At 46.8% G+C, this 14,329-nt stretch overlaps 1 protein-coding gene and 2 long non-coding RNA genes across 3 annotated transcripts in view; 1 reads left to right on the top strand and 2 right to left on the bottom strand.

The window, feature by feature from the left end:
* Window positions 1-1,722: 1,722 nt before the first annotated feature.
* Window positions 1,723-4,790, bottom strand: LOC107969147 (uncharacterized). Its single transcript, XR_010151892.1, has 4 exons — window positions 4,715-4,790; window positions 2,815-3,141; window positions 2,237-2,363; window positions 1,723-2,010 (listed from the first exon to the last, which is right to left on the bottom strand). It is a non-coding gene; the product is annotated as an uncharacterized LOC107969147 (long non-coding RNA).
* Window positions 4,791-4,838: 48 nt separating this feature from the next.
* On the top strand, window positions 4,839-12,279 carry LOC107969148 (uncharacterized). The gene is made up of 2 exons (XR_001710789.4): window positions 4,839-5,101; window positions 12,044-12,279. It is a non-coding gene; the product is annotated as an uncharacterized LOC107969148 (long non-coding RNA).
* Window positions 5,171-14,329, bottom strand: part of GPA33 (glycoprotein A33) — a 38,868-nt gene continuing 29,709 nt past the window's right edge. The window contains exons 5-7 of the mRNA XM_001174712.5: window positions 8,055-8,174; window positions 7,302-7,437; window positions 5,171-6,805 (exon numbers count right to left, since the gene is read on the bottom strand). Of these exons, the coding sequence (XP_001174712.1) occupies window positions 6,673-6,805; window positions 7,302-7,437; window positions 8,055-8,174 (389 nt within the window). The 3' untranslated portion in view covers window positions 5,171-6,672. The remainder of the gene's footprint in view (window positions 6,806-7,301; window positions 7,438-8,054; window positions 8,175-14,329) is intronic.

Genomic DNA, 14,329 nt, shown 5'->3' with positions numbered 1-14,329 from the left:
TCTCCTCATGAAGGGAAGAGGAGCAACTGTGGAGCTGTGTTGTTCCTGGCAAGGCCAGAGGGGACAATATTTGCTGTCTAGGATCAGAAGGAGCTTTAGGCCCTGCCATACCAATGAGGGTCAGAAATGCCAAAATGAGTCTAGAAATTACAGCCTTCACTTTGGTGGCTCCTTAGACTAGCCCAACATCACTTTCCTCTCTCCTTCTTTCTCTTCCTCCCAATGCATGATTGTTCCTCTGTAACTCTGGGTGAACATCCCATCCCATAAAAATGGCAATGACTTTAGGAGTAATGCTGAGACCCAAGTGGAGGATTTTCCCATAATTTTTCTTTTTTTCTTTCTTTACTTTTTGTTGGGCAAGACAGGGAGGGCAGGTTTTGCTGCGAGAGATCAGAGACCTGCTTTCACAGGCTTTCTATATGAGCTACAGCAGCTACCTTTCAGCCAGACAGATCTTCTCTAGCCTCTCAGTGGAACCTGTGTGAGATTAATATATCAAGTCCCATTTTCCTGAGAGAAAAACTAAAACATAACTAATAATTAGTTAAGTGTATACTCCCTACATATATATGTCATAGATACTTTTAAATGTATTATTACTAATCCAATATAAAATTTAATTGGAATGTTTTAAAATATTTTATTAACTCAAAATAGGGAGGGAAAAGGGAATTGTAACTGCAAAAACTCAAAACAAAACATAGAACAACAAACAGCAAAATGGTAGACTTTCAAAACCATATCAATAATTACATATAAATGACTTAAACCATTCAATTTAAAAGGCAGAGATTGTCAGAATGGATTTTAAAAAGAAGATCCACTTTAAATATCATAACAGAGATAAGTTGAATGTAAAATAATGAAAAAAATACCATAAAGACAATAGGCATAAAAACGTTGTCATATTAATTTACCAGAGATCAATAGGAATATTTCTCTATTGACAAAAGCCAATTCAGTAGGAAGACATGGCTACTTTAAATGTGTGTGCCTAATAACAGAACTTCAAAATAAATTAATCAAAACTGATAGAAATTTAAGAACCAATATCATTTATAATAGTATCAAAAATATAAAACACTTTTAAATTTAACAAAATACTTGCAAAACCTTTATGGCTAAAACTAAAAAATACCTCTGAGAGAAATGAAAGAGACCTAATTAATAGAAAAGATATGTCATTTTCATAAATTTGAAGACTCTATATTGATGTCAATTTTCCCCAACTTGATCTATTAATTAAATGCAATCCCAATCAAAATCATAAGCATATATTTTATAAATGTAAAAGTTGATTCTTAAATTTATGTAGAAAAGCAAAGGATCTAGACTCGCCAAAACAATCTTAAATAATCAAGAGGACTCTACAATGAAAAATGATGATATCATGAACCTACACTCACCCAAACAGTGCAATATTGGCAAAAAGATAGACAAGTGGATCAGTGGATAGTTTTTTAATTGTGATGAGTAGGTCTCTGTAGAAATGAGTGCCCACATTAAGAGTGACTGACTGTGATGCTTGGTGCTAACAGATTTAGCACCAAGATTTAACATCACTTGTGGTTTTGCAAGGGTTGTTAATGTTTTGAAAGTGATCTGGTTGCAAAGGCCCATTGGTTTTCAAAGTTCCATTGGTTTTATGTGTTCTTCCTCTAATCCTAACTTTCCTGTATGTCCTGTTAGTTTTAGTGTGTGATTTTGAAGAATGCAAGGTTTTTCAGAAATGCATATATATTGTTATACTTGAGATGCCTGTATTATAAGTAACAACTGCCATATACAAATTTTACAAATTTAAAACAAAAAACCTTAACTCTGTCTCCACTCCCACATGTCCTCCATTCCATCATCCTGTTCATACACGGAATCAAGAGAAAATGTTTTCAAGTAGAAAGAGCAACGTCTTCAGAATCAGACAGAATTGAGTCTAATCTTCATTCCATCACCTACTAGCAATGCTACCTCCAATGAGTTTCTGCTTCTGAGCCTCAGTTTCCTCATCTGTAAAATGGAGAGGGTATGTGGAACTTAGGAAGAGGCAACTGTGGCAGAAGCCAATAGCTGGTTTTTTTCTTCCTGAGCACATATAATAAGGTCACAAGTTTGCATTTCCTTGCCTTCCCTGCACAACGTGTGGCCTTGTGACTAGTGCTTGCCAATGGGCCAATGGCATGTGGGCACAATCAGGGTGGTTACTTCGGGATCAAGTCTGAGGAAGCATTTGCACCTTTGCTCTGCTCTCCTTCCTCTCTGCTGGCTGGTTTCAGACAGTTTCCAGGCCCTTGAGGATAGAAGTCCCACTAATGTAAATAGTTGGAGATGAACAGAAGAGTGGGCCCCTGAGTCTTTCTCACCTGTGTGAGAAAGAAACTTCTATTGTATTTGAGTCATTATAGCTTTTTAGTCCACTTTTATAGCAGTTTAGCTCATCTTAATTGAAACAAAAAATTTACTCAACAACATGGAAATCAGGGAAATAAGACTGCCTCTTAGAGATAAACTTTAAAATCCTAGATCCGAGCAGAAATATTCAGTATCCCCTCAAGAGGAAAGACCAGTTCCCAGACCTAACAGTTATTTGGAGCTGGAGGAAAGTTTTAGCAAATAAAAAGGCAGTGTATGCATGAGAAAAAATGTTGTAGGAAGGGATGACACGGTGAGCTGAGGAAGTGCAGACAAAGGGCCGTCACAGACAGAAACCAGGCTGAGTCTTTCTGGAAACCTACCTGAGGAGAGGCAGTCTCGGTGAGCAAACTCAATAGCCAAGCGTCCCCAAAGAGGCCCTCCCCATCGGACCAGACTTACCAATAGGATCACTTCTGCAGATGCCCCGGGCCCCAAGCCAGAATATCCAAGGATGGAGCCAAGACCAGAGAATCTTCCAGAATTTCCACAGGGGATATGACACCTACTTATACAGACTGCCATCAAAGATGAGAGCTCCTTGATAGTAGCCGACTTCTCTTGTTCTGATTCCATGCCCAGTAAGCAACTGAGGGCATAGTGCCCATGGGGTGAGATGGCCTGGGTCAGGTGGACAGAAAGGCTGGTCTACTTGACAGCTATAAATAGCAAATTGACATTCTGTGTTGATCCAAATTGCTTAAATTCACTGTGTCTCAGCTTCCTCATCTGTAAAATGGGAAGAATAATAGCACTTACCTCATAGTGTGAAGATTATGAGATGTTCTATGGAAAAGGCCTAGAACAGTACCTGGCCCAGAGCAAGTGCTGCTGCCATAAGCATTGTACATCAGGCACTGTGGGCTTGGTTAATGTGACTCTGCATTTGAGAGCTGAGGCCCTGTCACTGTGTCACAAAAGCAGCTTAAGAACAAGACTTTTTGGGAGGGAGAGCATTAGGACAAATATGTAATGCATGTGGGGCTTAAAACCTAGATGACGGTTTGATAGGTGCACCACGGCACATGTATACATATGTAACAAACCTGCACATCCTGCACGTGTATCCCAGAACTTAAAGTAAAATTAAAAATAAATAAATAAATAAATAACAAGACCCTGAAGAGTGGCTAATTTACCAAGCTGTATATCAGTTCATGGATTCCTCTCTGGGCAGCCAGAGTCCCTCCTTCGGTGATAACATGAACACCTAACATTGGCATATGCCCAAGTATTTGAAACTGCGAGTGGGGATTATATGAAAAACTGTCTCAAGTGCCTAATAAGGGTTTATAGTACACAATCTTCCCTCAATTAATGGGTAGCATTTGTCTCTCTTCTAAAACGCCATAAAGTCTTTGAACCAGCAGCTGGAAACCATAATTTGGGAAGGGATGCCTAACATTCTAAGGAGACTGCATTGCTGGGCTAATTTTGATTGTATAAGAACCTACAACAGTCTAATTCCTAGAGTCTGTGGACTGAAATAAATTCAGCAGGAAACTGTAGTCTTACTGAGTGCTAATATGATTTGACACCCACGTAATAGAAACATGCATTGGAGGACAGAAGAAATGTCAGCACGAGCCCTTTTCCACTTGTAAAACTCCTCATTCTTCTTCAAGATGCAGCCCAAATGCAACCTCCTCTCTGAAGCTTTCCTGAACTCCCTTAGGCTGAGTTACTTAAGCCCTCCTCTGTGTCCTCTAGCCCCTTCTCTTGCTCACATGATTATGTTTCTATGTCTGTGACCACCGTTAGATTTTAGCTCCTCCTGAATAACAGTGTCTTAGTGACTTTTATATACTCTGCAACCAGCACACTGCTTGGCACGTAGTAGATGCTCACAAAATATTTGTTGTTGAATTAATGCAGCGGGTCTCGATTTCCCTCCTTTTCTTCCCTAAGCCTGGAGCTAAGGCAGGTGAACCCTCAGAGTCCTTTGAGGGGCAGAGAGAAGTCAAGTCAAACCTGGGGGAAGGTGGCCGCCTCTGCTTCCGTGGCTCCCTCAAGAACATGCTTGTGGAACCTTGCACCGTGAGGACTGGAAGGCACCTCAGAGTATCTAGAGAGCTAGGAGATGTCCTTGGGCAAGATACTGTGATACCAAATGTTATTCATTTAACAAACCTTTGTCAAGGGTCAACACATGCCAGGCCATAAAGAAGCTACAGTTCCTATCCTTACAAATCGTACAGGGTGAGGCAGAGACAGACCTGTACACAGGTATAATAGGCACACGGTACTGTGTGACAAGTGCTCGGACAGGAGGGAGCACAGGAAAGGACACTGAAGAACAGACCTTGAATGTCTCGCAGGAGAGTCCATGTCAAAGCCAAGAGCCCACAGCGGAGCGAAGTTGCCTTGGAGGAGGAAGCGTCACAGTTCTCTGTGACAGAACAAGAGGACTGCCCCGCCCCTTTCTCAAAAGGGGCATCATAGGGAGCAGAACTGGCTAGAGCATCTCCACCATCTTCCTTCAAGCACGTGGACTGACACCCAGGCCTCCTGGTGTCCTGACACTGCAGGCTCCTGGAATATACCTCCACCAGCAGGCAGGAATCTGTCCTATTCCCAGCAACCACTAGAGGCACTGCCTGACCCTACTGCGGCCACAAGCAGAGGGACCCCAGGATTCTCAACTCTGTTACCTTGTCTCACCTCCCCTAGGAAGGAGAAGAGTGCTATGGTGAGTAGAGATGATCCATGAGACCCAAGCTTTATCTTACTGCAAACAAAATCCACATTAAAAAAGAAATAAGAATTTCCACCCACAATTTTATTATTACTGAAAGCATTTGGAATGAAGCAAAGGATTTAACAATATATATAAAAATATACATTTTTTTTAAAAATCGCAAGTAGACAATAGATTTATGGAATTATTTTTCTGATCATCCAGAAAAGATAGCAATAGTAAACTGCAGTTGGGTGAGACCAGCCACTGGGCCATGAGACCTAAGCAGCCCTAACGCTGCCTGAGCTCTCAAGAGTAGAAGAAATGCTTGACAAACAGAGGGAGGCTGTGGGAGGGCAGCAGGACAGCCCCACCAGAAAACCAGAGCCCGAATGGCCTGGGCAGGGCCAGGGCTGAGGTATCGGAATGCAGGAACAACCAGGAACCCCGTGTGGGTTGAGGAGACATGCCAATTATTCTGGCCTGGAGAGGAATTACCAGGACACAAGAACTCAGACCATCTGCAAGCAAGCTCCCTTGTGTGTGTTCACTTTAAATCAATTCGTGTTTAACTCACTGAATGAATACGTGGGTTTGGGTGGGAATCATCCCTGTGTCTATGATCATCTCAAGGAGACCAGAGAAGGGAAGGCACAACCAATCAAAGCAGTTTCCCCAATTAAGCTTAAGTGCCCACCAGGATGGGTGCCGGCTACTAGGGCTTCAGGGAAAGCAAAAGCCATGAGGCCCAGGCCCTGCCCCAGGGAGCTGGCGCTCTAATACAGTGAGAGGCACTCGCTCAGAAGACTGTGCCTTGTGGCTCATGATTGGATGTGGGACAGAGTAACAGGATTGTTTCCATGTATGTGGACAATTAGGATAGGGTTAGAGAAATCCTTGTGATTTGAGATGGGCCTGGAGGGACAGGTAGGATATTGACAGGCAGAGATGGAAAGTGTGTGGGCAAAAGCTCCCCAGGGCCTGTGCAGCAGGAGTGGGAGGTGGCCTTCCCAGGAGGGTTTGGAACATACTGGCAGCTACGGGAAGTGAGGTTGGAAAGAGAGTGGGAGCTGGAGGCCAGGCCAATGCAGGGCCCCAAGCATACTCACTTATTCTTTCATTCACTCAAGAAAAATGTGTGGAGTGCAAACCCTCCACCTGGTGCCCCTCCAGGTGCTGGGCACACAGGTGAGCAGGGCAGCCCCCACCCCCCAAGGCTGGCATCGCCTCCCTGGAGAGTTCTGAGTGGGAGCGCCCCATGCTCAGCGCTGTGCTTCCAGGAGCTCCTGCCAGTTACGAGGGAAGTGGAGGCTGCAGCCTGGTCTTGAGTGAGGGCCAGGCCCTGCACCAGGTGTCACAGCCGGGAGGGGTTACTTCACAGGACAGTGAGGTCAGCAGGATCAGCACAGGGACCCCCTTACCAGGCCAGCCATGTTCCCCACAGCTGACACTGGGGAAGAAATGTCCCCATCAATGTCTGGGATGGAGGGACAGGAGAACAGGGCTTAGAAAGGAGAAGGGAGGCCAGGAAGCAGGAGAATGAACCCCTAACCCTTCCTCCGCCGCCCTCTGCTGCTGGCCCGTCACTGGTCGAGGTGGTCTGGGGATTCACGCCCAGTGCTCCTCTGCTCTTCTTGCCTGTAGTCATCCTCCTCCTCCGTCTCTCTGGAAAGTTCTCTTAGCTGCTCTGGTGGCTCCTCATAGGCTGCCCGGTTCCTGCAGGGCAGCAGGGGACAGAGGGGAAGGATTTGCTCTCAGGTGGACCCTCAAGGGAGCTGGGCCTCATGTGCATTACAGGAAGAGCAGCCTCCAGACCTCCTCCCCACCCACCAGCTGCAGAGGACACTGGGCTGAAAGGCTGGGCTGAGAGTAAAGGTGCCACAGACTTGTTCCACGCATGAGCTGAGGGGGTTACAGGAACAGGCTGGCTTTACCAGCCCAGGAGGAACTGGCCCCGTGACAGGGGCTCCAGGCCACACTTGGCTCTAGTCATGCCACAGGAAGCCCGGCCCTGAGCTCCCAGACTGGAAAACCACAGGACTGGGAGGCAGGTCCTGGGGCTGCAATGCACATTTTATGGCTTGGACAGGTCATTGTTTCGTCAGCACAAAATGGGGGTGATATACCCCAAGGGGTGCTGCAAGTAGAAGAGGCTGTGAGGAATTGGGAAGCATATTTCCAGTCTCCCCAGACCCTTCCAACAGGCACTCACGGCCTTGCATCCTCCTTGTCTTCAGTGTTGTCGTCCTTCCCTCGGCAGCAGCAGCAGTAGATGATGATGCCAATGATAATGAGGGCTGCAACCACGCCCACCGCGATGCCCACATACAGGGCCACGTTCATGGAGGCTGCAAGAGGACAGAGCAGCTGCACTTGCCGAGCTTCTAAGCTAGCTCCGGGACTCCTCCCAGCCAGGGGAGCAGCAGCTACCAGCTTCTGGTAACACTCCATGAAAGGCATGGTCTTGGAGGAATGTGACCAGCCATGGCCCAGGAATATTCTTCAGGATGGAGGTGCAGACAGAGACATATGGACCACTTCACATCTTAACACTTTCTGGGCTACCCTGGCTCTGCAAAAGTCCTCAGGTGTCAGCCCGGCCAGCTCATTAAGCTAGATTTGGTGTCTCACCCCAGAAGGATGTGGTCCAGACTCTGCGGCAGCTGCCCTGGGCACTTCCTCCATGCCCACCGAGTGGTTCCTAGGCAGGTGGGACTGACAAAGCCTCTGAGTCCTAGAAGTCAGTCCTAGGTTCCACTTCCAAACACCAGTGGAACTGGACTGGCCTCAGAGTGAGGGGAGCCTGGGACAGAGTCATCCTGCCTAGGTCACCACAGCTAACCTGCAGGTGCGTGGCCCTAGAGAGGTTCCCCTATTCCTCCTCAGGTGGTCTCAGCTGACTCTCTGGACCCCCACCAGTTACCCTGTGGCGTTTGTCAGCCCTCCCCCCGCAGGCTGCTCTTACGAGATCTGACGGCCACCGTGATGTTGCAGAACTGCGTCCCCTCCTCATTGCTGGAGGTACAGATGTAGTAACCCGATGTGTCTGTGGAGATATTCTTCAGGGAGACAGGCTGACCTGAGGCTGCAGGGGAAGAAGAGTCAGGGTGAAGAGAGGCACTACAGTGGAGTGGAGACAGCCAGGAATGGGAGGTCTGGACTCCTTGGGAAGCACAACCTCTGCCACTGAGCTTCTCCAGGCCAGAGCCCCATGTCCACCTCCAGGGCTACAGGACACTTAAACCAGGCAGGGCCCACAATGTGAAGTGCTCAGAATTCAGTCAGGCACCCTGGGTTTGACACCTGGCTCTGCCACTTATTAATTTGTCTTTAGCAAGTAACTCAGCTTCATTCAACCTCCATTTCCTCATCTAAAATCAGAAATAATAGTACCTGCCTCACAGGGTACTTGCAAGCATAAAATGAGGTACTAATAATAAATATAAGCCCACAACAGAATGCCTGATATGTAGTAAGTGCTCAGGAAACATAATACACATTATGTATTACATGAAAAAGCTTTCTAATCAGAAGATATTATTACTTTTATGATCTTCAGAAACCAAATCTCTTAGCTTAGACTCATATGAAAGAAGCCTTTGGAAATGAAAAACTCTGATCTCTGGATTTCTGCCATGAGAGAGGTGTGTGGGGTATATGTGTGTGTGTGTGTGTCTGTGTGTTATGTGGTGTGTGTGGTGTGTCAGTGTGTGTGGTGTGTGGTGTGTCAGTGTGTGTGGTGTGTGGTGTGTCAGTGTGTGTGGTGTGTCAGTGATGTGCAGCGTGTGTGTGCTGTGCTCTGTGAGAGTAGTGTGTGTATGGTATGTGGTGTGTGTGGCATATGTGTGGTATGTGTGTATAGTGTGTGTGATGGGAGTGTGATGTGTGGTGTATGTATGTGGCATAAGGGGTGTGTGTGATATGAGATGTGTATGTGGTGACTGGGTGGTGTATGGTGTGCTGTGCACTATGAGAGTTGTGTGTGTGCATGTAGTGTGTGGTGTGTGTATAAGGAGTGTGTGTGCTGTGTGTGTGTAGTGTGTGTTTTGTGTGTGTTTCTGGGTTGTGTGTGGTATGGGGTGGTGAATGTGTATTTGTGGTGTGTGGTGTGTGTGTGGTATGTGAATGTGTGTAAAGTGTGGGAGGTATATGTGTGTGGTGTGGGGGCAGTGAGTGTGTGTGGTGTGTGTAGTGTGTATGTGTAGAGTGTGTAGTTTGTGTGTGTAGTGTGTGGTGTATGTGGTGTGGGTGGTGTATGTGGTGTGTGTGGTGTGTGTATGGCGTGTGTGTGGTGTATGGTGTTTTGGGGTGCCTGGGAAGTATATGTGTGTGGTATGGGGGGCAGTGTGTGTGTTGTGTGTAGTGTATGGTATGTGAGGGGTGTGTGTATGGTGTGTGTAGTGTGTGTGATGTGTGTGTTGTAAGTGTGGGATGTGTGTGGTGTGTGTAGTGTGTGTGGTGCATGTGGTAAGTGTGTGATGTGTGTGGTGTGTGCTGTGTGCTGTGTGCAGTGTGTGTAATATGTGTGGTGCCTGTGGTGAGTGTGTGATGTGTGTGGTGTATGTAGGGTGTCTGGTGTGTATGGTGCATGTGTGATGTGTGTGGTGTGTGTGTGGCATGTGTAGTGTGTGGTGCGTGTGGTGTGTCTGGTGTGTGGTGTGTGTGTGGTGGTGTGTGTAGTGTCTGTGGTGTGTGTGGTATGTGATGTGTGTGGTGCGTGTGGTGTGTGATGTGTGTGGTGTGTGTAGTGCATGTGGTGTGGGGGGGGTGTGTGGTGTGTGTAGTTGTGTGGTACATGTGGTGAGTGTGTGTTGTGTGTGGTGTGTGTGTGGCATGTGTAGTGTGTGGTGCGTGTGGTGTGGTGTGTGTGTGGCAGCACGTGTAGTGTGTGTGGTGTGTGGTGTGTGATGTGTGTGGTGTGTGTGTGGTGTGTGTAGTGTGTGGTATGGTGAGTGTGTGATGTGTCTGGTGTGTGGTGTGTGATGTGTGTGGTATGTGGTGTGTGTAGTGTGTGTGGTGAGTGTGTGATGTGTGTGGTGTGTGTAGTGTGTGTGGTACGGTGTGTGATGTGTCTGGTGTGTGGTGTGTGTGTGGTGTGTGTAGTGCGTGTGTAGTGTGTGATGTATGTGGTGTGTGTGGTGTGTGTATGGCGTGTGTGTGGTGTATGGTGTTCTGGGGTGTCTGAGTGGTATATGTGTGTGGTATGGGGGCAGTGTGTGTGTTGTGTGTAGTGTATGGTATGTGAGGGGTGTGTGTATGGTGTGTGTAGTGTGTGTGATGCATGTGGTGTGTGTGATGAGTGTGTGATGTGTGTGGTGTGTGTCGTATGTGTGGTGTGTGTGGTGAGTGTGATGTGTGTGGTGTGTGTAGTGTGTATGGTGCATATGGTGAGTGTGTGTTGTGTGTGGTGTGTGTGGCATGTGTAGTGTGTGGTGCATGTGGTGTGGTGTGTATGTGGCAGCGTTTGTAGTGTGTGTGGTGAGTGTGTGATGTGTGTGGTGTGTGGTGTGTGTGTGGTGTGTGTGGTGTGTGTAGTGTGTGTGGTGTGTGTAGTGTGTGTGCTGCATGTGGTGTGTGTGGTGTGTAATGTGTGTGGTGTGTGTGGCGTGTGTAGTATGTGTGATGTGTGGTGTGTGCTGGGTGTAATGTGTGTGGTGTGTGATGTGTGGTGTGTGTTGCATGTGTAGTGTCTGTGGTATGGGGGGTGGTGAATGTGTGTGCTGTTGGGGTGGGACGGAGGCAGACTGTCTAGACTCTTCCTCTACATCTGCCGCCACTTGAGCAAGCCATTTAACTTCTTTGAGCTGTAGGCTTCCTTTGGAAAGTAGGAGTGAAAACACCTGATCCTCCTGAATCGAAGAGAACGGACCAGAATGTCCCATGGAAGACCTTTCCCCTCAATCTATCATCCTATGCATTTCTTCATCTTGAAAGCAAGAGCTTTGTGCTTGGGCATATGTATATGTCCTGCCATCCAAGACGCTTTGTTATAACTGCTATTTTGAGAGGAGCTGGAGACCTACCTCCTCTAATTTTGCTGCAGAGCCAGCCTTGCCTGATCCCTGCTGCCACCAGGTGGTTACACGCCATCCCTAAGAGACGCTCTAAATTGTAAATACGATCCTGTCACTGCTCTGTTCAGACATTTCAGGGGCTGCCCAGCAACCACTAGACGTAATCTTCAGTAACAAGTCCAAGCTTCAGGTCACAGATCTGGCCCTGTCAATCATACCAGCTTTGTCTCTTGCCACTTGGTGCTAGGGGCAAAACCAGGGGAGTTGTCCTCTCTCCGCCCCACCGTCACTTTCTTGCAAGATTGCATCTCAAGATTTTCCTTCTCCGGATGTGCTGCTCAGTACACATCCTCAAATGTGATGTCCTTTCATCCTTCCAGCAATCCTCAATATTTCAATCTCCAATTCATGGAGTTAACTGGAGGCTTAAAGAAGTTAAGTGAACTGCTCAAGGTCACAAAATTAAGAAATTATAAAACAGGAACAAAAATCCTGTTTCAGGTCTAGAACTCCCTGGAGCCATTGATAATTTTCTTTTAAAAATTTGTGACCGGGTGCATTGGCTCACGCCTGTAATCCCAGCACTTTGGGAGGCCAAGGCGGGCAGATCACTTGAGGTCAGGAGTTCGAGACCAGCCTGACTAACACAGTGAAACCCCCCGTCTCTACTACAAATATAAAAATCAGCCGGGCATGGTGGTGCGCGCCTCTAGTCCCAGGTACTTGGGAGGCTGAGGCAAAAGAATCGCTTGAACCTGGGTGGTGGAGGTTACAGTGAGCTGAGATCGCACCACTGCACTCCAGCCTGAGCAACAAAGCGAGATTCCATCTCGAAAAATATATATATATAAATAAAATTTTGTATGATAAAAGCAATGTATGCTCCTTATAATAATGTATAAATGATATAAAACTATTATTTCAATTCAATTCAATACAGAAAATCTTTAGCTGCTGATCACAGCTATAAACGAGATGAAGAGGGTCCCTGTCCTCTTGGTGTTTCCAGTCTCCCAAAGAAGACAGACATGAAACAATGGTGGTTACAGTTCAAGATGGAGGTACTATCTGAGCTTATGGCAAGGGGTTTTAATCTCATCCAAAGGGCCAAGGAATGCCTCTTTAAAGAAGAGAGAACAAATAAAAATCATTCATAATTCCATTACCTATAAATAACACTTTGATTTGGTGCTATTTTCTTTCAGTCTTTTCACTTGTACTTTCTTCAAATTCTTCCCTTGACCCCCAGGACACTACTCTCTGGATGCTCATTCTTCATAAAATGTGTCCCCTTCTATCCTAGAATTCCACGCCTCAGTATGTTTTCTGGAACATTGTTTACATGTGATATTAATATGCGGCATGGAGAAGGAGTCCCTAAAAAAGCAAGTTTAGGAATCACTGAGTTAGGGTTAAGTAATCTTTCTAAGGGCAGCACTTTCAGAGCTCCTACAATGCTGTTGAGCACTGGGAACTTCTGACAGCGGGGTGTGGTATTCATGCTCTCATTTGCTAAATGAATTGGATTTGTTATTTTTAAGAGGCATCTTGAAGGAACACACTTTAGGAAATGCTCTATGGCCCTGGGCATGCTTAGGAGGTCTAGAGCTCATAACAGATCCCCACCACTTAAGAGTGTGAAGCTCGGCCTCTGGGTTTAGTGTAGGCAGCACACTGCAGACAGTCAGGACTTTTTTAGTTGTCAAGAGTCCAGCTTTGAGCTCTAGGCCTTGTTTAGGGTGGGAAACATGGGGTTTCCTAGTCCAATGAGTCAGCGCTATCCTCCCCCAGTTCCCTGATGCAAACCGTGTGCACTGGAAGCTGCTAGGATGAACCAGTGCAGGTCTTGTGCCACAGGACCTTCTTTGATTCCGAGTTGGGGCTCCCAAGCCCCTTTTCCTTTGGAAAGGGACTAGTAATTTCTGATATCCGGAGAAAACTAATGTTTCCGCTGCAGTGGCGACACCTTGTGGTCAGAAAGGGGAATGCACAGGACGGTCATACGCTTCCCACGTTCCTCTGCTCCAGCTGTGGAGAGATTCCCCTCAAGAGAACCTCCGGTCTCACCAAGACGCTAATGTCACGTTGACAAGATCTAACGTTTCCGCATCCCCCCAACCCCTACCCAATCCCGTAGCTTGTCGACAAGCCCCTGCTGCCACCTCTCTCTCACAAAGGGCCCTCACGATCCTCCTTGGACTGGTCCCCAACCTTCACAACCGCCTCCCCTTAAGTGCTCCAGGCCCCAGAACTACCCCCTCCCCCACTTCCTTGATATCCAAATTCCTGTTTCTTCAGTGCATGAAACTCAGCTTCCTGGGACACAGCTTACCAAGTCTGTTCAGAGCTATTACACATGGGATCTCCTCTCATCCTCTTCGCAGCTTTTGGGGAATCCCAGTTTTTTTCAAAGGGCAGTACTAAGGGTCAGAGAGGCTGAGAGTGACTCACAGCTCCAAAGTGGAGAAGTCAGGACTTCTTGTTTCCTGATTCTGGATTCCCTGTTCTTTTCACTGCTAGCTTGTTTCCACTGAGGGTTTAGTCAAAGGAATGAATCTCTAATGTTGGAAATTGTCTTCAGATGTAGGAGAGCAGAGGTACCCTCCTCTCCAAATTGTCCACGGTGGACTGAAATGTTTTAAAAGCCAGAAACAATTTGGGCTGACCCACAGAGGAAGAAGAATTAGCAGATTCTTTTTATTTATTTTTTGTTTGTTTGTTTTGTGTTTTTAAGACAAGATCTGGCTCTAGTGCCCAGGCTGCAGTGGCACCATCTTGGCTCACTGCAACCTCTGCCTTCCAGGCCCAAGGATCTTCCCACCTCAGCCTCCCAAGTAGCTGGGACTACAGGCACACACCACCATGCCAGGCTAATTTTTGTATTTTTGGTAGAGACAGGGTTTCACCATGTTGCCCAGGTGGGTCTCGAACTCCTGTACTCAAGCGATCCACCCGCCTCAGCTTCTCCAAGTGCTGGGATTACAGGCATGAGCCACTGCACCTGGCCAGAATTGGCAGATTCTCCAAGGCTCTGCAAAGCAGAGTGGAAACGAAGGCTTTGAGAACTCTGCCCTCACCCCGCAATGTCTCCAGATGCCAGGGCGTGTTGTTACGGACATTAACCATATTCTTTTCTGTCACCCGCAGGTCCCCATTCTGACTCAGCAAATCTTAATTAGAGACAGGATAAAGCTTTCACAAATTAAAGCTTTCACAAATTAAAGAC

The sequence above is a fragment of the Pan troglodytes genome, chromosome 1 (assembly GCF_028858775.2).
Source record: "Pan troglodytes isolate AG18354 chromosome 1, NHGRI_mPanTro3-v2.0_pri, whole genome shotgun sequence".
In the NCBI taxonomy this organism is placed as follows: domain Eukaryota; kingdom Metazoa; phylum Chordata; class Mammalia; order Primates; family Hominidae; genus Pan; species Pan troglodytes.
The sequence above is the reverse complement of the archived record's forward strand: the minus strand, read 5'-3'. Positions and strand labels throughout refer to the sequence as shown.